The sequence below is a fragment of the Mixophyes fleayi genome, chromosome 6 (genome assembly GCF_038048845.1).
Source record: "Mixophyes fleayi isolate aMixFle1 chromosome 6, aMixFle1.hap1, whole genome shotgun sequence".
NCBI lineage: Eukaryota > Metazoa > Chordata > Amphibia > Anura > Limnodynastidae > Mixophyes > Mixophyes fleayi.
In genome coordinates, this window is record NC_134407.1 from 120,269,178 (window position 1) to 120,292,844 (window position 23,667).

The 23,667-nt window shown below is 44.9% G+C and overlaps 1 protein-coding gene across 5 annotated transcripts in view; it reads left to right on the plus strand.

The window, feature by feature from the left end:
- CTNND1 (catenin delta 1) overlaps positions 1–23,667 on the plus strand; it is a 63,715-nt gene that overhangs the window by 15,670 nt on the left and 24,378 nt on the right. For 2 of the 5 annotated variants that reach the window (XM_075217198.1, XM_075217200.1), the window contains exons 2-7: positions 511–728; positions 3,293–3,358; positions 3,453–3,590; positions 3,961–4,376; positions 8,600–8,828; positions 9,380–9,602. In XM_075217198.1, coding sequence (XP_075073299.1) covers positions 534–728; positions 3,293–3,358; positions 3,453–3,590; positions 3,961–4,376; positions 8,600–8,828; positions 9,380–9,602 — 1,267 coding nt within the window. In that variant the 5' untranslated portion in view covers positions 511–533. The remainder of the gene's footprint in view (positions 1–510; positions 729–3,292; positions 3,359–3,452; positions 3,591–3,960; positions 4,377–8,599; positions 8,829–9,379; positions 9,603–23,667) is intronic. The other 3 variants (XM_075217199.1, XM_075217201.1, XM_075217203.1) reach the window with 3 other exon arrangements.

Sequence of the window (23,667 nt, forward strand, 5' to 3'; positions counted from 1 at the left end):
TTTTGTCCACTTTAATAGACGCCTGTGTAAGCTATCCCTTACCTGATGATTATCACTGGAGTGCCTTCATCTCTTAAATTACTCTAATTCATCACCTCACAAGTGTGTATTTCATTGTAGCAATTCAAAGGCCTGTGCAAAACTTAATTTTAAGTAGCACTCCCAATTTGTGCATGCTGTTTCTGAGCCATGTTCTCTCTTCTGTTGGAAGGTGCTATTACTTTGGTTTCCCTAACTGAAATTCCTCAATGACTCCATGAACATGAATAATTTGATCGCAGATACTTTGTCTAATTTTTTGCCTTCTTGCCTTTCATTCCTGGTATGCAGTATGGAGTATGGAGATAAATGTTTTCCCGGTCACTTTAAGATTGACCGTTAAAGCAACCAGGAGTGGAAGTCATCTTGGGTTTGTGGGACTGTCTCTTACTGGTTTTAATTTGGTGTCTGTCTCTCCCTCCCTCTCTCTCTTCTCCCTCTGGTTCGTTTTCTCTCTCATTTCTCCTTTAGCTTAGGGTCTCTTTCTAACCTTTATGGATGAGCCTGAGTCTGAAAGCACGGCCAGTATCTTGGCCTCGGTGAGAGCGCAGGAGGCACAGTTTGAGCTCCTGTCTCGTGCTCTGGAAGAAGAGAGGAGACACGTCACTGCTCAGCTGGACCGGGTGTGGGTGACCCCCCAGGAGGCCACTACCCCCCTCGCCAATGGCACCCTCACCCGTCGCCAGCAGGTAACATTCAGCATGCCTGGGGTTGATGCTATATTTCATCTGGAGGTCAAACTGACTAGCATTGTCAATGTTAATGCTTGAGAAGTAAATTATCTTTCTGCAGTGTAAATACTTTTAAGTTTATGTTGTAATACAATTTTAATTAAACCTTTCCACACCTCTTTTTGTTACTCTAAAACACTGATGTGCCACAGAAAAAAGAGTAATGCCCAAGTGGTAATTTTATGATGATCACAGATTTGTTAACTTTCAGCCTTTGAAAACCATGAGAACTAAGATGTTTGCGGACTTGGTGCAGTAGAGCAACAGGAGGTGGTGTGATCTGAACAGTCTTAAGTATTTAATAGAATGTTGTAACACAGGGATGTGCTGTTACCCAGAACTACCATTCAGACATTAGAGGTCAATAGTCAGGCTGTGTATACTTGCCCTTCCAGAGGCATTTGACCAATTCTAGCTTATCATGCATATCTATTAAACCACACATTTAGCTTAATAAATTGTCAACCTAAAAATAACTCCTGCCTTGATGATATAACTTTGAAAAACATAAAGAAGCCAGAAAAATAGCGCATTTATTTAAATAATGCATTTATTAAAGATTGCTGGAGGTCAAACCCACAAATTCAAGATGTCAAAGCGCAACCCCTTTTAAAGCCCCCGGGGATCTGCTCCTTGAAGCAGTTTTTGCTCTGCCGTCATTGTTCCAACAGCCCTGGTGGAATATAGTACATAGTGGCTCCTGATTGGTCCTCCCAGCCCCTTTTTGCTGCCATTTTAAAATGAAAATGTTCACCACCTTAAGTGGAAATACAACTTTAGTGTCATGTTTATTGTGTTATTAGTAATCAATTACTGTATCTCGTGTAATTGTGCATCACCAATACTGTTAAACATGTACTTTCACGTAATTGAATTTACTGTAGTCTGCCTATGGTAATCGCGAAGTCAGCAGTCAGACAAAACGTCTGCTTCCATAGGGATTATTGATTGACATGGTAAACGCCTTTCCTTGTTTACTTCTGACAGCGTGTTAATAATGTCCTCTGCGCTGGAAGTGCTGGTATGGTAGCCACTTTACTTTAGTGGGAACATTGCCATATGTTCATATGGATTGTATGGAGATTATCTAGTTATAATTCAGTTTGCCCACAGTAACCTCACCATTTAAATTACATAATACTGTTTATTTGAAGGGTGGTATTAAGCAAAAAAAAGTACTCAAAGCTTGTCTTCAAGTAAATACATCTTTTAAAGGTACAATGAAGCATTAAAATGAGCCTATAGTGTAACAGTACACTTTGGAAGTGCTAACTAGCCGTGCCCTGTGAATCATAGCTATTGTACTAGGAAAGTGGTGAGCAACACCATTGTTGATGGCTTCATGAGTGGCCCTATCTCCTGCATTGGGGCCACCCATTACCTTTTTAATGCTCTGGGAATGGGTCCAATTTTTTCTACAAATGTTGAGTTTATTTAGATTAATATTAATTTATGTCTGGCTAGCTTGTGGTTAGACCTACTATATGTGTTAATTTCTTTCATTCTGGACTTGCAGTCAAAAGGGCTAAAGGAGGAAATAACTAATCATGAAAGCTGCAGCATTAAGGATTTTTCCCAATTTCTGTGCTTATTTTTCTATTTGCTATTTGAAACCGTGCTCCTTTTATTGTGCTGGTGCCTTAAGTTGACAGTGACTGCTTGCAGGGAGGAAGTAGCAGCTGCTTCCTCTCCACAAATGAAGTGGTCTTCTCCACCAGTTTAGAATGTAACTCTAGCACAAGAGTGATGATTCACAACTCAGCCAGTGAGCATTTGCAGGTGTCCTGTTCCTTTTTGTTTTTCCTTTAGTGTTACTTTTTAATTTTCTTTAAAGAAAAAACCCTCCATCTTTTAAACGAACATACCCCTCTGAAGTGGAAGAACTGTGTGGGTCCCAGATATGGGACAGTCGATATTCCTATAATTCAGGTTCGCTCTGAGCGTTGTGAGTCTCTTCTCCAGCACTTAACAGTCTGAAAACCTGGCGTAGCTTAAATTAATATACTGTTTGATAACTGTGGTTGGATGACTGCCAAGCCACAGATCAGCCATTAGGAAGGAGGGATGTTCATTTTCTTTAACTATTGTTAGTGAAGTTGCTTACAGTTTTAACTGATGAAACAAAAATACAAACGTAACATAATACTTGCAAACTTTTAACCTGGAAATGTCTCTTGTAAAGGATAATGATCACCAAAGGGTAATTTAATAAATTAGTAACATATATTCTGTACAGTAGATTGCTGGTGCCATCCAATAAATTCCCTTTTTCTGGGATTCGACACCCCTAGTAATAAATAATAAACATGATGGTATTCTGCATCTTGAGAATAATGGGAATCCTAGGGATGGGATGCCTGAAGGTTGGAGTTCTGCTGCTTCAGCCTGTTTAAATTTATGGTGCAGTTGTCTGCACTTTGGTATTGCATGGGGCAATAGATTAAAAAGAGAAAAGTTTGACTGTGTCATCTCATCCCAGTTTCAAACCTTTTTAGTAAGTAACTCAAGCATTTCTCCTGCAGAACGGGCGTGTTGTTCACTCCACAGAGGGGCAGCGCAAAAAATACTCTGATATAAACACTACACAGGTGAGATGAACAGGGGATGGAAACAAGTGTGAACAAATGTTAATGGGGATGTTGGCTAAAACTTTATTTTCTACTATGCTCATTTTTTCAATAGGATCGATCACCTTTTGTGTACTCGCCAATAAGGATGGAGGGCCATGGTCTTCCTGCTGATGAGAATTATGCTCTAGATGATGATCCCTCCTACTTGTCATACAGTATGTCTGATGAGCCGCGACACAGTGACATGCCAGTAAGTGCAGCATTTTTGTCTTTTATATTGACTGACTGTTCTAGGACAGGATGTAGAATCCGTAAACATACAAACGTGTATTTGGTGTAGGTTTCCAAAGTTTGTGTTACTGGTATCCATGCTCAAATGAGATGCCAAGTACGATTTACGCATTACATCTAAAGTTTGACCTTTCAGTTGGTGCAGCAACACTTTCTGAAGATTCCTGTTCAGTAAACGTAATTTGGCTCCTCACATCTGTGTGCGGATTACAGTATTCCTGTAGTGAGCTCAGTAGGATGTTGTATCTATTGTGGTAATATTCTGACCACCTGAATAAGAAGTATTATATAATATTCTCCCCCCCCCCCCCCAATCTCTCCTTCTGTAGATGAAGCCTGCTGCTGGGTATTCCCAAACCTTAGATCGCCCATACCGTGATGTAGTAGGGGGCGGAGGTGCCTACACTACAGTGCCCCGCAACTACCATTTTCGTGGACATGGTGCAGACCCAATACAGATGATTCCGCCCCCGCAGCATCCTGGTTACAGCAGCTTGTCCAGGCCAAATAATCGTTATCGCACTGTTGAACCGTACAGAGGTCCTGGTTATGGCCCACAGCCACAAGTTAGAGGAGCTGGATTTGGAGGCAGCCAGTCTGATCTACTTGCAGCCAGGTATGGATCTGAAGATGCCTATGGAATGGAGGATGATAGAAGGAGTCTTGGTGGTTATGTGGATGGGCCTGACTATTCCACTGCTGGAAGGAGGGGTGCCAATGGAGCAGACCAACGCAGACGACTGAGGTGAGTTAAACTCAGATTTGTATATGTTCGCAATTTTCATTTGCCAAGTTTAGGAAGTGGGGAAAATAATTATTACCAGCACTGTATGGGCAGCTTGTATACACAAGTTATATTTCCAATGATCTGCACTTACCTGATGAACTTTGTGGAGGGGTATAGTAGTCAGTTAACAGGGCATTGTCACCAGGAGCTACTAAGTTTTGCTTAGAAATCTAAATATTAAATCTTCCAGCATACTCTAAGTGACACCAGTGCTCCACCACCCTCCCTGCCACTAGTTACTGTCAATTTTTTTCAGAATGAACCTTATGTACAAGTGAAGGGTGTCCAGCTAATTAAATAGAAAAGGAGTGCTAGTAGCCCTTTAAACTATACCTTCTTGTATGTGTATGCTTTTTATGTACTTTAAGCAGCACCTATAAATTGAGCCAATAAACACACTTATTAGGTTCTGCATGTTCCTGTGGTGCTTGTCTCTGCACTGCTGTCGCTTAGGCCAGCAGATTAAAATTCTCACTTTAACCTTCACTTTATTGGGTTGTTTTAATTTCTTTTCACAATGGAAGAAAAACCACAGAAAGAAAAATATTTTGTACAGTAAACCATGTCTACCATTCGATAATATTATTGGTCTAACACAGAAGCAAGTACATGTAAGACTAATCGAGATTAAGATGACACCTGGCCATGATGGTATCAAAGTTTGTGTGCCGAAGGAGCTATATATTATGTGGCACAGAACATGTTATGCAGATTTCCATGAATATAAGAAATAAAGATTTAGCTACCATAAGACTGGTAGAAGACAGATTCGTTCCTAATATTTTCAAATGGTGAACTTAATGTACTTTTTTTTTTTTTTTTTTTTTTTTTTTATAACCTAATTATATGTACGTAACCTCATATTAACAGCATGAAGATCATGATGATGGCTGTCCTCAGTCTGCAAATCTCACACCCAAAATTATAGCACCAACATGTGTGAATTTATTTTACAAACATGAAATTGTAATCTAGGACATATAGAACTTATCTTCCCTCCCATCAGAGTCATCACCTTCCCTCAAATCTCCGTTATCATCAATAACACCACAATTTCTTTGGTCTACCAAGCCTGCTGCCTTGGTGTCGCACTTGACTCCGCCCTCTGTTTTATTCCTCATATCCAGACTCTGTCCACTCAGCCATAAAAACACTGCCAGTCCATGCCCTTTTATTACACAACATGCTACCAAAACATTCTTTAATCATCTCCAGTCTTAACTACTGCACCTTCGCTACCTGGTGTTGCCAACCCCCATGTATCCCCACTTGAATCCATCCCAAGTGCTTCTGCAAGACTGATCGCTCTCTACATCTGCTATACCACTTTGGAAATTCCTACACAGACTCCCTGTGTCTTCCAGAATCAAATTTAAACTTCTCACCCTTACCTATAGAGCATTTAACAGCAACACCACTTCATACATCTCAAATCCCATGTCAAAGTACTCTCCGTCCTGTCCTCTTAGATCTACCTTTGACCTTTGCCTTGTCCTGTTTCTGGTAAACGCCTCTCATTCCTGCCTAAAAGACTTCTCCCGTGCTGCTGCCCACTTATGTAATTCTCAACCACACCCATACATGCTATCCCAAGCCTTCAAATCTTTAGATGCTCTCTGAAAACCCATCTTTTTTAATTTTTCCTTTCTTTGTGCTGACCTTAACTCCGATGATGCTATTCACACTAATGCAACATCACAACTGTCCCAATCTCCAATTTAAGCCACATTGTTTCAACTGTGCCCTGTTCCACTTAGTATGTAAGCTGCCTACATACACTTGTTTTCTTGTCTGAATTTATTTTGCCTACCTTGCATGTCCTGTCTTCCCTACTGTACGGTGCTCCAGAGCACCTTTCAAATCTAAAATGATATAACGCTTTGCCTGTGATTTGATTTTAAACGTTCTGTAGTGTCTTTAGATGCCTTCACTCATCTAAAATTGCTGTTGGAGCTATTTTTTTGTTTGCTGAAAGTAACTAGTTTGGCTTCCTGGTACTATATAACACCCATGCTGTTAGATATTTGGTATTGTTTTTATGCAATACATATGAAATTCATGTGAATCAGTGTCTCCTTTACCCCATTTGTGGGTATAAAACAGTGGCAGGTCCCAGTCTTAGTCATGCAGTACCACAGTAGTATGTCTCGAAACTGAAAACAGGTGGCTTTTCTCAATCTGCCACACAAGCAACTCAATGAATGCTGAAATATGTATCATGGACTCATTGTTGCCATAGGGAAAGTTCTCTGAAGCTTTGTACAAACGAAGGTCTGGGGGCAAGGGTCTCAAATTTGTGACTGGGTTTAACATTTTTTTTTTATTTAAAGTTGAGTTGGTCCTTCTCAATTTCACTGACAGCCATGTGATAGAAGAAAGTATATATATATGTGTGTATATATATATATATATATATATATATATATATATATATATATATATATATATATAATAATATTTTATCTTATTGGGGGATGCTACTATTTTGGGGTATAGAAGTTGATGCTGTGGTTAGGCACTTAATTGGAATCTGCACAAAGTCAGAAACTCTTACCCTTCTATATCCTCTCCCTTCTATGAACTCCAGTTTAAGTGCCCAAGTAGTCTGGATCTTTCTGCACTGTGTTGCTTAGGACAGTGCAAATGATTACATGTATTTTATTGTGTTCATGTTTTGCTGTACTATATTACATTCACCGCCGCTGGGGCAGTAGTTCTTACACTCCCAGAAGGAAGGAGACAGGATTGATACAGGAGTGGGCTGAGGCATGTAGTGACTGGGGCCTCTGTTGCTGCCCTTCAGCTGCCTTTGAGGGATGGCTCCAGAAATGTGCCACAACAGAAAGTAATGACCAGGGGTAACAAGACCTCATTTCGTAGCACAGCAAAGATAAGAACCTCCCAGTCATTCACTTCCAGCTGCGAAAGGGGAGAATCTGGTGCAATTGGCCCTGCAGCAGCGTCCTGCTCATTGGGACTTAAGCTTGTTTTGAAAGAGGGAGCTCTTTCATGCAGATCTCTGTATATTATAGTTCACGAGGGCAAGTCTGTTCTACTTATTTAAATCATAGCATAGTTATTCCAACTCTTGGACTGAATGGTTCTTCTGAAAAAGAATCACTTTGCTTATTAGATGTGGTCAAGACCCTGCGGATCTACTTCGATAGAACTCTATGATGCGCAAAAAAGGGGTTTATCGCCAACTAAACAAACCATTGCCAGATGGATTATGGCTGTAATTCAGCAGGCATATGTGAGTATCAGAGAGCCGCTTCCAGAGAATATAGGGGTCACTGGCGCTTACTGGACAGCTTGACAACATGTCTTGGCCAAGCAGCTGTGTTTAGTGACCACCTGGTTTTTAAGTCCATATGTTCACAAAATGTTGCAGTTTCAATGTCTTTGCATCCAAAGATGCTAGCTTTGGCTGTAAACTTTTGCCCACAAGAATTTCTGAACTTTCCCTTCCCTAGGGGCAATGTAGCAATTTTTAAATCTGAAAAGGCAATTGGTGCCTTGAGCCTTTTGAAGTCCTTCTGTTTTTTTATTTTAAGCAAAGTTTTCTCTGTGTAATGCTCTGCACCCTGCAGTGAAAGGGTTAAAGGAACTACCAGTGACTACAGGAAGGAGGGAGGAGCAAGCAGAAACAAGGAAGAGGTAAGATGTTTCTCCTCCTTTGGTGCTCAAGCCTACTTTTGCATTGCTAATGTCATCCCCAGATGGCTTTAGTTTTTAAGGGCAAGCAATGAAAAGTTAACATTTTCATTGCTTGTTAAACTTAGTTGGTTCCCAGTCTCCATAAAAGTTTATGGAGACTGCATTAAACAGTGTAAAGTAGGTTAAGGCAGGATAAATCTTTGGTTTCTCTTGTGTTTAACCTCTTGATAAATTAAGAGAAGAACTGCTATTTTCTCCAGATTTCTTGGCTATCGCAGTTCAAAACTTGACTCCTTAACTGAGTTTCTGGTAGGGAGGGACTCTAGAGGGGGAGGATTATCTGAATTTGTGCAGAATTCAAATCAAGTGATTAACTCCTAACTAGCTTCTATAACCCAAGGTAGCAATTTCCCTAATTGAATTAAAGAAATAGAGTTTTAATGTAAGTAAAAAAATCCTGTTTTTATCTGATTTATTGTGTTTTTTGGTTTTTTTTATTATTTATTTATGGTCTTCCTTTCTAGGAGTTATGAAGATCCACTCTCTGATCATTATGGATCATCCTTGCCTCCATCTGGAAGCCTTTCCAGCCTTGGACCGGCTCCTCTGACAGTTGCCCCCAGTGGCCCTTGGCGGCAGCCGGAACTCCCAGAAGTTCTTGCTATGTTGAGTTATACTCTGGATGCCGTGAGACTAAATGCTGCTGCATACTTGCAGCATCTGTCCTATCGTAATGAGGATGTTAAGAAAGAGGTGTGTGTATATTTTTGTCTGAGATCTAAATTTAAAAGGCAATAGGCTATCCTAGTGTTGGGTCAATTAAAGCAATTTGCTGTTTACAATTAGTTGAATAAAGGGCATTGCACATATTAAGATGTTTATCTTACTAAAATGACATTAACTGTAGCCAAATGTCTGCTTGATATGCTCTCATAATAGGGGGGAGTGTAAGTCACTGCACGTGATGGGGACCTCCAGGTTGTAGGGTCGTTAAATAAATTTTATAGGATTTTAAGTGCTACTTGATCCTGGTGATTGATTAGGGAGCATGGTGATTATATGCATACATTAAACCTTGGAACTTTATGGCACAGGACTGTATTCCAACACATGTATGTAGTTTGTATGTGTTTTATTTCCTTAGTCCAAAAACATACTGGTAGGTTAATGTGTGTTTATGTTCTAGACAATTTAATGCTGTCATGTTGACTCTGTTTAACGGTTAATGTTATGGATCAATTGAAATTTTAGTGATATTTAAGGTAAATCCTTTTTATTTTCACTTTTTTGTTTGTTTTTTGAAGGTGTGTCGTTTACGTGGAATACCACCCCTCATCAGCCTCCTGGAAGATCCACGTGCACCTGTCAGACTTGCAGCATGTGGGGCACTTAAGAATCTCTCTTATGGCCCTGCACGTGAGAACAAGATGGCAGTAAAGAACTGTGATGGAGTGCCTGCATTGGCAAGACTACTACGCAGGAGAGGTGACGGTAGAGAAGGAAGAGAGATGGCAGAATGTGTCACCGGTGAGCTTGGACATGTTATCAGAACTTTTAGATAAGTTTGCATATGATAGTTAAGAAATGTTTTAATGATCTCATAACATTCAAAACATTTTTAGTAGTAGCCGCTGTCATCCATATTGATGTGTTTATTTCGGTTGATATGCATAGTTGAACAAAGTACAACCGAATTATATATAACTCACCTAAAATATAAAAAAGGAGGTTCTAGGAAATGATGACTAGAACCGGATTGGTTACTATGGGTTGCATCTACTTTTCTTTCATCCTATCTTGGGGACACGGCTACCATGGGTTGTGAGAGTGGGGTTGGCAGTTGGCATTTAACTAGTTAACTTGTTAATGTATCATGCTGACAAACCCCTCCCTTCTGCAACCCCCTGTATCCTCTTCAGTCTCGGTTAACTTCCCAAGGGAGTTGGGCTTACTTTAATACTAGAAAGTTTTTTTTTCTTTTTTTTTTTTTTTTCCCCCTCCTTTCATATTTTTTCATTTAACTCATTTCATTTTTTTGTACAGCGGTGTGCTCTGTTCCACTAACGCAGAGCACACTCATTCAATAGAAGAGGCAGCTGTCGGATACTGAGAGGCAGATAGCTCTCACTGACGGGAACAACAAAAAGATTTTTTTTCTTGCTAGTTTACACCTCTAGCTCAGCGCTGACTAGCAGCTTAGAAAAGGCCCGGTCACGCTGCTTCAAAACCGCTATACCGACGCTGCCAAAAACAGCAAAGAGTACTGGTAATCGGAACGCAGGGGGCTGCCATCTTGGATTTGATCAAGTTCCTTCCTCAGCTAAGGAAGGGGGGGGCGGCACTTGTGTATTAAGAAAAACGGCCACTAAGTCTGGATATAATAGACACAGCAGATCGCCATTGGCAGCAGAGGATATCATTATGAGCAAGATAATGCATATGAAGAACGGGGGGTGCTAAAGCTAACAGCTCCCCCCGCAGTCTGGACCCTTTTGGACTATTCCATAGCACTACCCGGGAAAAGCAGCAGCCACTTCTCGGGGATGCTGAGCTGCTGACAGACCTCTCCTGCTCCAGATGAAGCGGCGGTGCGCTGTCTGGGGGGAATCGGAGGTTCCATGTAAGGACCTGATTTGCCAAGCTCCTCTTCCAATGATTTTACTGCTGCCCTAGGAGCCGGGCACAGTCGCCGCAGGCTGTGTCCGTCCTCTTTGTGCAGCTAACAAGCTCCCTGCACACACTGCGTCTGGAGGGTTGGCAGCAAGTAAGTGAACCCTCTCTCAGCATAGTGTTGAGAGAGGGAGGGGTAGAAATCGCAGTGGTTCCCTGAGCTGGCTGCTTTTTACTAATAGCAGTCATTTTTTTTTAATTTTTTAAGAAAGTATCTATTTTGTGCTCAGGGAACAGGGTCAGGCAAGGGTCACTAACTTAGTGAGCCCTGCGAGGCTCTGGATTGGGTGAGGAGGTTGTCAGTTAGACGATAGCCAATCCAGTGCTGGGCCCTGGGGGGAGTGGTTTCCTCATATGCACTTCCTCCATGGTAGTCTCTCACTCCTCGTGTGCAGACACCAGAATAGACAGCCATTTTAATAAGCTCCAGCTTCTCCCCCTTTCTGTCCTGTAAGGTAAAGTGGTGGGGGTGGTTGTGTTTTAAAGGATTCTTTTACATTGGGGAGCTTATTGGCTGTATTGCAGGCTCACTTTCTGTGTAAGTTTGTGTGCTGCGTGTTATCTGTATTGTGTTTTATTACACTGTGCTGTGTTTTGTCCCATCTGTTAACATGTCAGAGAGGGAAAAATCCATGCGTGGTAGGGCAGGTGTTACATCTATGCTGGGTTTCACCTGTGCTGTCTGTAACGCTAAGTTACCATCTGGGAAGTCAGGCGCACAAGCTCTGTGCGTAACCTGTTGGCCCACGGAGAGCACACCGTGTGAAACAGCAGCTGCTTGTTCACATACAGAGGAGCCTGTCTGGGCTCAGTCTCTCTTTAATACGGTGGCTGAACTTGCTCAGATGGTACGGTCTCAAGCGACTACATCTTCAGATTCAGCTTCCTCTGGGGCGAATTACATGGGTTCTAGTTGGTGGCAAGGAGACCTTCGGTTCATTTTGCAATGAGACTTCTAGGCATGATGGTATCGTCATTCAAGGCGATCCAGTTCGCTCAGTTTCCTGCACGGCAGTTCCAGTTGGATTTTCTGTCGCAATGGAACAAATCCCTTCGGAATCTGGCAAATCAGGTTTTTCGCCTGTCTCCGCATACACGTCAGTCGCTGATCTGGTGGTCACACAAGCAGAATCTCACCACGGGACGCTTGTTCTCAATTTGGTATTGGATTCTGATAACAGCAGATTCCAGCCTTCGAGGTTGGCGTGCTGTATGTCTTCACGCTCGGTTTCAGGGGCTTTGGACTCGGATAGAATCCAAGCTTCCTATTAATGTCTTAGAACTGCGAAGCAGTGTTTCATGCTCTGACGAGTGCGCTGCACTTGCTGGAGGGAAAGCCAGTGCAGATTGTCAGACAATGTCACAGCAGTGGCATATCTCAACCATCAGGGCAGCACCAAGAGTCTCCCCTAGCCATGCACATGATTTCTCTTCCCTGCCATTGGGGGACACTGCCAGACATTGGGGAATAGTAGTGGGCTCAAGAATTCTTGTCACTTTAACTGTTAAGTCTTTGGACTCCTCCCCTGCTATGCCCCTCCTCTCCAGAGAGATCCTCAGTTTTTTGTAAGTGACTTAGAGTTCGGTCACTGGAGTGTATAGGCTCCTGCCTATACTCTGTTAGCAGTAGGTTATTCATGTTTTTATTTTTAATTCCTATTTAGGTGCAGCGCGGGATCCTGTAAAGACCCAGCAGAGTGAGTAGGACTCAGCTCTGCTCACTCTGGATCCCAGCGCAGGCAAGTGAAGCCTAGCGCTTATTTATCTAGCACCTCTGCCGGCATTTTTAGTTTTGATGGCCATTAGATAACTTTATTAAAGAAATGAGAAATAAAGGCTGCAAGGAGAAGACGTAGTAAGAAGGGGGCACAGGATAAGTCTCTATAGAGCTTATCCGGGGGAAAACTGTGTAATAGAGAAAGGGGAGCGAAGCTGCAACAGCCTCTCCTCCCCCTGCCGAGATCAGCTTGCTGGCAGGTCCCCGCTCCCCCCCCTAACAAGCGGCAGTGCAGAGGAGCATTTGAAAGGGGACAGAAAGCAGCGCTCACGCTCGGGAGAGGTGAGTCGGCTACAAGGACAAGACGCGCTGAGCTGGGCACATGTTTGAATGGCGCGCAAATAGCGATCCTAGGCGGCCATTGGTTGATGGGGCCGGTGAGCGTCGCCAGACAGAGCGGGCAGCGCCAGGAAGGGGGAGGAGTGTGAAGCAGTTTCCTGCTTCTGGTCTTCCCGCGCGGTGAGACGGAGAGATCACGCTGGAGCGTGCAGCACTGCCCGAGGATCCCTCTGCTCTGCCTCTCCTCCTGGGATAGCATTATCTGACTCAGAAATCGTTACAGGCCTGTATGATTTGAGTGCATTTGAGGAGTGTATATTGTGGTTATATGGTCTTGTGAGTTATTTCATACAAAAGGGAAATTTTCACAGACAATTCTATAACAGGCATTTGTATTATTCGGAGTGGTGCTCTTTCAGAGACTTCCTAGCACAGGACTCTTCTATTTTGTCGCCTTAATTTGTCTGCATTTCTTTTAATAATTATTTTAAAAAGCAGGACAATGGCGGAGAAGGGGACAGCTAAAGGCAAGGGTAATTCTGTGCCTGCTGCAATGTATTATACCTGTTCAAAATGTAACACAAAACTTTCTGTTGGCCACACAGACCGAAACGCCCTTTGCGCAGCTTGTACTGCAGACGCTCAGAGGCGAGACAACTCAGCCCAGGAGGAGGGATCTTCTACAATGGTAGAACCGCCCTGGATGGAGGCCTTTTCTTCATCTATGGAGAAGCTGATGAATGTGGTTCTGCGGGTAATAGAGGTACGTGAGAACACTACCACACTTACACTTGCAGGCAGCCAGTCTGACGACAATGCTTCCGCATCACAGGCAGGGTCTACCCACAGGGAAGATAGGCTAGTATCTATTTCCCAGAAGGGTAAGAGGGCCATTACTGAGGTAGGCCTGCACTTAGGTCAACTCTCTGATCTCTCCTCAGCAGAGGAAGGTGAGGTAGATATAGACCCGGAAGGGGACGCTCTCTATGATCCTGACTCTGGCTCCACGAGCATGGATAGTCTATTTTAGGAATCAGACATGCCTTAGGGTTAGCTGATCCGGAGCCGGCTGCTCCTAAGGGTATCTCCTTATTTAAAAGACCTAAGGCACAGTTAGCAATATTCCCGCATTCTCCAGAAATGTTGGAGATTATTTCTGAAGCTTGGCACAAGCCAAATAAGCAGTTTATGATGCCGGGAAAATTCAAGTCCCTTTATCCTCTGCCCCCTGAGGACACTGTAAAATGGGAGACTGTACCTAGAGTGGACACTCCGGTAGCCCGTTTAGCTTCATTTTTGGCTATCCTGGTCCAGGAGCGGATAACCCTTAAGGACTACACTAATAAGTGTGATCTGGCTCTTCGCTTAGCGTATACCGCTGTGGGAAGCTTGTTTAGGCCTAATATGGCTGTAGCATGGGCCAACAAGGCGGTGCAGTTATGGCTGGAGGCTTTGACTAAGGGCCTTAGAGATAACACTCCGCGTACAGAGCTAGTAAATCTAGTGGAACATGTACTAGAGACTTCCGAGTATGTAGCGAACGCTGCCATGGATGCAGTTTCGGTAAATGCTAAGGCCTCGGCTCTTATTGTAGCAGCTCGTCGTAACCTATGGTTACGGACTTGGTCAGTGGACGCAGACTCTAAGAGAGCGTTAGAGAATTTACTCTTTGACGGACTAACTCTATTCGGGGCGGAGCTCGAAAGGGTTATTCAGGATACCACGGGAGGAAAGAGTACTGCTCTACCCACGGTTTCAAACAGACCCCGGCAGGGTATATTTCGGTCCTTTCTGAGTTTTTCCCGAGGGGGAGGTGCCTTTAATAGAGGGCATTCCTCAGCATCCAGATCATCGGCTATTAGAGGCAGAGGAGGTAGAGGTACAGCAAGGAGAGGTTCTGCTCGTCCAGCAGACAAGCCCTCCGCGTGACAGTTCTTCAGGGGGAGCATCAGGTGGGGGCACGCCTGCTTCAATTCAGGGATCAGTGGTGGAAATCCACGACGGATCTCTGGGTTCGAGGAGTTGTGTCCAGGGCCTACGTCATAGATCTAGCCCACTCCCCTCCTCGCAGGTTCTTCGTCACTCCTCTCCCCTCTTGCCACCTCAGACGTGTAGCATTTCAGGAAGCCATGCAAAAGCTCCTTTCTGCTCAAGTAATAGTTCAGGTTCCTCCTTTAGAAAGGGGGTAGGGGTTTTATTCAAACCTCTTCCTGGTGCCAAAACCAGATGCATCCTTCCGGCCCATCCTGAATCTTCGTCTCTAAACAAGCAGCTGAAGATTCAGAAATTTCGCATGGAATCCCTTCGCTCTGTGATAGCAGGGATAGAAAAAGGGGAGTTTTTGGCATCATTAGACATCAAGGATGCCTACCTACATGTCCCGATCTGGGAAGGACACCAGAGTCTCCTTCGGTTCGCAGTAGGAAAGGTGCACTTTCAGTTCAGGGCACTTCCCTTCGGCCTGGCTACCGCTCCCAGAGTCTTTACCAAGATCATGGCAGTCATGGCCGGTCTATTGCGTCAGAAGGGCATAACAATTGTCCCTTACCTAGACTACCTTCTGTTGAAGGCACCGTCTGCGGTCCTTCTATCCCAACAGATTCAGACTTATGCAGTTTCTTCAGAGTCACGGTTGGGTGTTGAATATACCCAAGTCATCGCTGGTGCCAACTCAGCAGATGCGCTTCTTGGGTCTGCTTTTCGACACTCAGTCTCTGAGAGTTTATCTTCCAGCAGAAAAAGTCTTAGCTTTGCAGACAAAGACCAGAGACATGCTGAGGAAAAGGAGTGTCTCGGTTCTTAGTTGCATGAAGCTCCTGGGGACGATGGTCTCGGTATTCAAAGCAGTTCCTTTTGCTCAATTTCACTCCCGTCCACTTCAGGGAGAGATCCTGCGGAAGTGGTCAGGGTCTCAGACGAATTTGCACAAACAGATGGTTTGTCTGTCCACAGCCACAAGGCTATCTCTTGTCTGGTGGACGTCCCGATCCAACTTGGAGAGAGGCCAATCCTTATAGGTATGGTCTTGGACTCTAGTCACAGACGCCAGTCTGTTGGGATGGGGGGGAGTAACAGGAACCCTGAGACTTCAGGTTCTCTGGTCCCCTCAGGAATCACGCCTTCCAATAAACATTCTGGAGCTCAGAGCAGTGTACAATACTCTGATAGGAGCACAGGAATTTCTAAGAGGAAAACCTCTTCAGATTCAGTCCCACAACGGTAGCGTACATAAATAATCAGGGGGCACTCGCAGCGCGGCTGCTATGCGAGAGGCCAGACGCATACTAGCGTGGGCAGAACATTAGGTCCCCAGGATTTCAGCCATTCACATTCCGGGGGTGAAGAATTGGGAAGCAGACTTCCTCAGCAGACACACCCTTCATCCCGGGGAATGGGTTCTAAACAGTCAGGTGTTCTCCCTACTGGTGGAGCGTTGGGGCCTTCCGGAGATAGACCTGATGGCGTCCAGCCTGAACCATCAGGTGTCGCACTATGGCGCAAGAGCCCGAGACCCAGCGGCAGAAATAGTAGACGCCATGTCAGCCCCTTGGCAGTACCGGAAGGTGTACATTTTCCCGCCCATTCCAATGATTGCGCGGGTGCTAAAGAAGGTGAAGAGGGAGAGGGTTCACGCTATTCTAATAGCTCCATTTTGGCCACGCAGATCGTGGTTCTCAGATCTGCTGTTATTAGCAGGAGCTCCTCCATTCCGGCTTCCCATGCAGGCAGATCTTCTGGTTCAGGGTCCGTTCCTTTACCAAGGTTTGGATCACCTGGCTTTGACGGCCTGGCTATTGAAACCCTAATACTTAAAGTGAAGGGTTTCTCTCAAGAGGTCATAAACACCATGATTAGGGCCAGAAAGCCTCCGTCATCTTCCATTTATTACAGAGTGTGGAAGTCGTATATTGTGTGGTGTGAGTCTAAGGGATTTCATTCTTCTAGATTTAAGATTTCCCGTGTCCTGGATTTTCTTCGGGAAAGGTGTTCAGAAGGGTTTGCGGCTTAGTAACCTCAAGGGGCAGATATCCGCCCTTTCTGTCGATTTTCAGAAAAAGATAGCTGAATATGCAGATAACAAGAGTTTTTTGCAAGGAGTTTTGCGCATACAACCTCCTTTTTGTCATCCTGTTGAGCCCTGGGACCTCAATTCGGTTCTTCAAGCTCTTTCTAAACATCCGTTTGAGCCTTTACAGTCTGTTGACTTACGGTATCTTACGTGGAAGACAGTATTTTTGTTGGCTATAGCTTCAGCACGAAGAGTGTCTGAGCTTGGGGCACTTCGCTGTGACCCTCCTTTTCTTATTTTTCACGCAGACAGGGCAGTCCTTCGGACCAAGCCGTCTTTTGTTCCTAAAGTGGTTTCTAGATTCCACCTAAATCAGGAAATTGTTGTCCCTGCTTTTAAAGCAAAGAAGGACTCTTCAGAAGGGTCTATGCAGTACTTGGATGTGGTGCGAGCTCTACAGATTTATGTACATCGTACAGCGCAGGTTAGAAAGACCAGAGATCTTTTAGTTTTATATGACGCCAATAAAAGAGGCTGGCCTGCTTTAAAGCAGTCAATTGCTCGGTGGATTACGTCCGCGATTCGTGAGGCTTATGTTTCAGTTTCTCTAACCGTTCCGCAGACTTTACAGGCACATTCTACTAGGGCAGTACGTGCCTCCTGGGCGGCTAAGCACGGCGCGTCGGCAGAACAGTTGTGTAGAGCGGCGACTTGGTCTTCCGTGCACACATTCACTAAATTTTATAGACTTCAGGGCTTTGCATCGGCTGATGCAAGCTTTGGTCGCAGGATTATGCGTGCAGCTGGTCCAGAGCATTCCCACCCTTGAGGAAGCTTTGGTATATCCCCAATGTCTTGCAGTGTCCCCCAATGGCAGGGAAGAGAAAATAAGATTTTTTACTCACCATAAAATCCATTTCTCTGACTCCATTGGGGGACACTGCGCACCCTCCCTTGCTCTGTATATAGTTCTGTGTGTGGAAATTTGGATTTATTATTAAGACCTGTCTAGGTTATGTTACTTCCTTAAGTTCACTCTTTGTTAGTCAAAACTGAGGCTCTCTCTGGAGAGGAGGGGCATAGCAGGGGAGGAGTCCAAAGACTTAACAGTTAAAGTGACAAGAACTCCTGAGCCCACTACTATACCCCAATGTCTCGTAGTGTCCCCCAATGGACTCAGAGAAATGGATTTTACGTTGAGTAAAAATCTTCTTTTTTCAGTGGGCCGAGGCTCATGTTACAGCGCTCATGGCCATCTTTATTCCCAGAATAGAAAATTGGGAAGCATGCTTCCTAAGCAGGCAGACTCTGCACCCGGGAGAATGGTACCTCCATCCGGAGGGGTTTCATCTGTTAGTGGAGAGATGGGGTCAGCCGGATGTCGACATGATGGCATCTCTGTTGAATCACAAGGTTCCCCGCTACTGTTCTCGCGCAAGAGACCCAGAGGCAGTCACCGTAGATGCGATGTCCGTTCCTTGGAGGTACCACTTAGTGTACCTTTTTCCTCTGGTAGCCATGCTTCCACGAGTACTGAAAAAGGTGGAGAGGGGGTGTTCCAGTGCTTCTAGTAGCGCCGGATTGGCCGCGCAGGGCCTGGTACACCGACGTGCTTTTCATCGCAGGAGGTCGGTCGCCGATTCACCCAGACCTGTTGACTCGGGGTCCCTTTCGTCATCTAGGTTTGCAACGCCTGGCTTTAACGGCGTGGCTGTTGAGGCCAGGATCCTAAGAGCTAAGGGGTTTTCGAATCGGGTGGTGCAGACCATGCTCCGTGCTCGAAAACCTGCTTCGGCGAAAATATACCATTGTGTCTGGAAGACATATATTGGTGTGAAACGAAGGGATATCCTACCTCTTTACGGTTAGCGAGGTTTCTCAGATTCTTGCAGGACGGCTTGGATGCAGGTGTGCGTCTTGGCTCTCAAGGGTCAGGTGTCGGCTCTTTCGGTCTTCTTTCAGAGAATACTTGCTGTCATTCCTGATGTGCAAACTTTCATTCAAGGTGTTCTCTATGTACAACCTCCTTATGTTCCTCCAGTTCCGCCATGGGATTTGAATTTGGTGTTGAGGGCTTTACAGCATCCACCGTTTTGAACCCTTGAATACGGTGGACTTCAAATTTCTAATTTTGACAACTGTTTTTCTTTTGGCCATTTCTACGGCACGCAGAGTTTTAGAGCTTCCGGCCTTGTCTTGCAAGCCTCCTCTGCTGGTTTTTCATGAGGATAGGGCAGTTCTTTGATCCAAGCCCTCCTTCCTCCCTAAAGTGGTATTTAGATTTCATTTGAATCAGGACTTTGTCCTAATTCAAATGAACGCCCTTAATGCTCTGGTTTCTCCTTCTGTTTGACATGTTGTCTGATAAGAGAATGACGTGTTAAGTTTATTCTGTTTTCTTTGTTGTCTCTCTATCTCCGCTTTCTGTGGGCTTTGTTAAACATAGACTGGGATCTTACAGGAGGTGGGGTACAGAGGGGGAGGAGCTAGGGCTTAGTTTAACTGAAAGTTAAAGTGACAGTTCGCCTGTCCCTACTCTATACCCCAATGTTCCCGGTGTCCCCGAATGGATTAAGAGAAACGGATTTTACGTAGGTATAGAAATCCCATTTTCCTGCCAAAGGTGGATTCCAGTTTTCATGTGAACCAAGAAATACTGGTTCTGGTGTTCACAGGGGGGACCACAGTCTTCAGGGACATGCTTCATGGAGTTTCTGGATGATTTGCCGCACAAATTCTTTATTTTTTGACTCCTCGAAACGAGGAGGGTCAGCCTCTAAGCAGTCGATTGCTAGGTGGCTTACTTCTACTATTAAGCAGTTGCGGTGTCCCCCAGATGGAATCGGAGAAACGGATTTATTGTAAGTATTAAAATTCTTCTTTCGTCTGTGTTTTTAGTAATTCTCTGTCGTCTTTAACAATTCAGCACATCAGACTGCCTGTGCTATCCATACAAAGACTCTTTAAGACTAACATAGGCAATGTACACTAATGGTGTTCCGATGCATGTGCAGCATATTTAAGTCTGCTGCAGACAGTCCGTGGTGTAGTGCCTTAAAATATGTTGTTCCAAAGATTAAATTAATGCTTGTTGATACTTTAATGTGCTCTCCCTAAGGAAGTACCTCTACAATTGAAGATGGTGAAAGCTGTAGAATATATATGTCATAGTTACGCTATTCAAGTGTCCAATTCCACTATAGTCTGTGTGAAAGCTTATTTTCGCTTTCATCCAGTCTGGGGGACACTTCTTACCATGGGGTTGTGGAGGGGAGCTCGGGAGTTGGCACCTAGCTAGTTAACTTTAGCACTGCTGACAGACCCCTCCCCTCTACAATCCCCCCTGCCTCTTCCTCGTCCTGTCAGTTTTTTCTAGGTGCCCAAAGGAGTTGGGCTTGTTTAGAAACAGCTAGTGATTTATTTTATTTATTTTTAATAACTTTAATTTTTCTTTTATTTTTGGACATAGTGTTAGATTAGGGCAGAGCTGGGACTGTGTTCTATACATAGAGAACACACTCACAGAAACTGGGCAGCGGTGACCGGATTCTGTCAGAGAGCAGACTGCTCTCAATGGCAGAGCATTAGCGGTCACAGTACAGAGTGACAAGCGGTTTCCCCGACCGCTGTCACTCTTGGAGGCTCCAACGATAACCGGCGTTGCCATTATAGGCATAGAGCGCCGCTTATTGCATTACCTCGCCGGCGGCCATGATGACGTCATCGGTCCGCGGAGGTGCACAGAAGGAGAGTCGGGGGGCCATACCAAGATTCACCCTTTAGGAAAATAGGAAGGGGCATCGGGGTATTCAACGCTGCAGTAGACCTCTCCAAGGGGTCTCCATAACTTTGCCAGAAATAAGGATAAGTTCCTTTTTTAAAAAAAAAAAAAAGAGGAGAGACAGAAAGCTGCAGAGTGGGAACTATCAGAGCTCCCCTGCTCTGCAGCACAAGTGGTACAGTCCGGACTTCTGGCGCCAAAAGAAGCTCGGGAAGGAACTTATCTTGGAGGAAGCAGGCACCAGGTCACTGCTGTTGGACTCCTCCCCTGAGTGGCCCTTTTGGCTAAGTACCAAAACCTTTCTTTAACCATTTACAAACTATTTTGTGGTTACAAGAGGGAGGCTAGTAAGGATTATTGTATTTTCTTACTTGCACATATATCTTTTCATCTGTTACACACATACAAGTACAACTTTTATTACAGATTAGTTGGTTACTTGTTTTTTACTCTCAAACTTTCACTTTCAAAATTATCTAAGTGTGTTTGGTGTGCTTTTCCTTTTAAAATGTCAGAAAAGGGAAATGGCTCTATGGCTAAATATTTTACATGTTCCAGATGTAAAGTTAAATTACCATGTGGGCAGAAAGACCCGTTGGCGCTCTGCTCAGTCTGCGAAGGAGAGGTCCCCTCTGCGCAAACCCAGCTCCTTCCAGCCCCACTGACGGAGGAACCGGCCTGGGTGACTTCCCTGACAGTCGGTTTCCTCTTTAGCACAGATGATCTCCCAATCTACTCAATTGTTATCTAGTGGGGCAGGACCTTCCTCTTTGCTTACGGACCAGCCACCTGTATCCACAGAACCGGCATGGTCCTCAGCATTTATAAAGGGTTTGGACAGACTTAACCAGTTACTTGAATCCCCAAACCTGCCCCCAGCTAAAGGAAAGCTGCTTAGATCCGCTAATCCTCTCATGGTCTTTTCAGATTCGGAGGGATTTTCAGAAGAGGAAAGAAAATCAACTTTGGATTCTGACCAGGTTCAATCCTTGGAACAGGAAGAAAACACTAAATATCAGTTTATTGATGATATGGTTTTGGCGGTGAGCCAGGCGTTTCGACCTCCCAGAAATGGAGGATCCTAGTCCTAGAGACAGAAGGCTCCTTAAGAAGTCCAAAAGGAAGATTATTCGATTTCCCCCTTCTGTAGAACTCAGAGATATTGCAGAGGGAGCCTGGAAACAGCCTGATAAAAAGTTCTCTGTTCCAAAGAGGTTCTCTTCCCTGTATCCATTACAGGAGGAGGACGTGGCTCGCTGGGAGGAAATTCCGAAAGTAGATACTCCAGTAGCCCGTTAGGCCCGACACACTCACCTTCCAGCCCCGGGCTCAGCAACTCTGCAAGATACCACTGACCACAGAGTGGAATCTCAATTAAAATCTATCTTTGTAGCAGCGGGTTCTTCCTTTAGACCCACTTTTGCTTTAGCTTGGGTTGCTAAAGCCATGGAAGCATGGGCACAGCAACTGGCAGAGTCCTTACAGGATTCAGAATTAATCACTCTAGCTTTACATTTGAAAGAGGCATCAGGGTACATTTGAGGCGGCTCAGAGCACAGCATCTGTGTCCTCCTCTATTCAGGCTGCGTCAGTTTCAGCTAGAAGAACGTTATGGCTGAAATCCTGGGAAGGGGATTCAGATTTAAACAAATCCATGGAATCCATTCCTTTTACAGCAGCAGGTCTGTTCGGCCCAGATTAGATAATATGATTTCCCAGGTAACGGGGGGCAAAAGCACCTCTCTGCCGGTCCTCTCCGGTAGAGGCCGGGCCCCATGGTTTAGCTCCTTTCGTCAGTCCTTTCGGGGAACAGTCGTTTAAAGGTAGACAACCGAATTCTCGAGGCTCGTCTGTCAGAGGCAGGTCCTCGTTTGCAGCTAGGCTCCAAGACTCAGGAGAAGCCTGCGTCCTGACTGCCACTCTATTCTCCAAGAGATGGCGCCGGTGGGGGGACGTCTCTCTTTTTCAGGAACAGTGGGCAGCGTCACCCAAAGACCCTTGGATTCGGTGCATTATATCAAGAGGGTACATGATAGATCTGCTGGGGCCGATACCACAGCGCTTCTTTGTAACCCCGAGATCCACAAAGAAGACAGGCAATGCAGGCCTGTGTCGCCTCTCTCTTCTTTCGCAAAGTCATTTGCAGGGTCCCAGACAACCAGAAAAAGGAAGGCATTTTATTCAAATCTTTTTCTGGTCAAGAAGCCGGACGGGTCCTTTCGACCCATTTTAAACCTAAAGAGCCTCAATGTGCACTTACAAGTGGACAAATTTCGTATGGAGTCCCTGAGGTCAGTGATAAACGACCTAGAGAAGGATCAGTTTATGGCGTCCATAGACATAAAGGACGCATACCTCCACATTCCCATTTGGAGAAATCATCAGTCTCTCCTGAGGTTCACAGTGGAGAACTCCCACTATCAGTTTCGGGTTCTTTCCTTCGGCCTCTCCACAGCTCCAGGGGTCTTCACGAAGATCATGTCGGTGATGGCAGCGTGTCTTCACCTAAAGGGAGTTCAGGTCGTTCCTTATTTAGACGATCTACTCATCAAATCCTCAGATTTGCTTACGTCAGCACTTACCACTCACCATAGCGGTTCTTGAGAGCCATGAGTGGCTGATAAACGTAAAGAAATCCCAGGTGGTTCCGTGCCAACGCATGGTCTTCCTAGGACTCATCATGGATACCAGTCAGCAGAAGGTGTTCCTGCCTACGGAGAAGATCAGTTCAATCCGAACTATAACATCTCAGGTCTTGTTCTCTCCCAATCCCTCAATTCATTTGTGCATGCGGCTGCTTGGGAAGATGGTGGCCTCCTTCGAAACGATCCCCTTCGGTCGGGCTCATTCTCGATGCTTCCAGTGGGATCTGTTAACAAAATGGTCAGGATCCCACCTACGTTTGGATCTCCAGAGGATCTCGCTGTCTCCGGGGGTGAGAGATTCGCTCCAGTGGTGGCTGAATCAGGATCACATGTCGGTGGGCAGGTCTTTCGCTCCATGGTCATGGATCATAGCCACAACAGACGCCAGACTGAGAGGTTGGGAGGGGCGGTAATCCTGCAGCTCCGGCTCC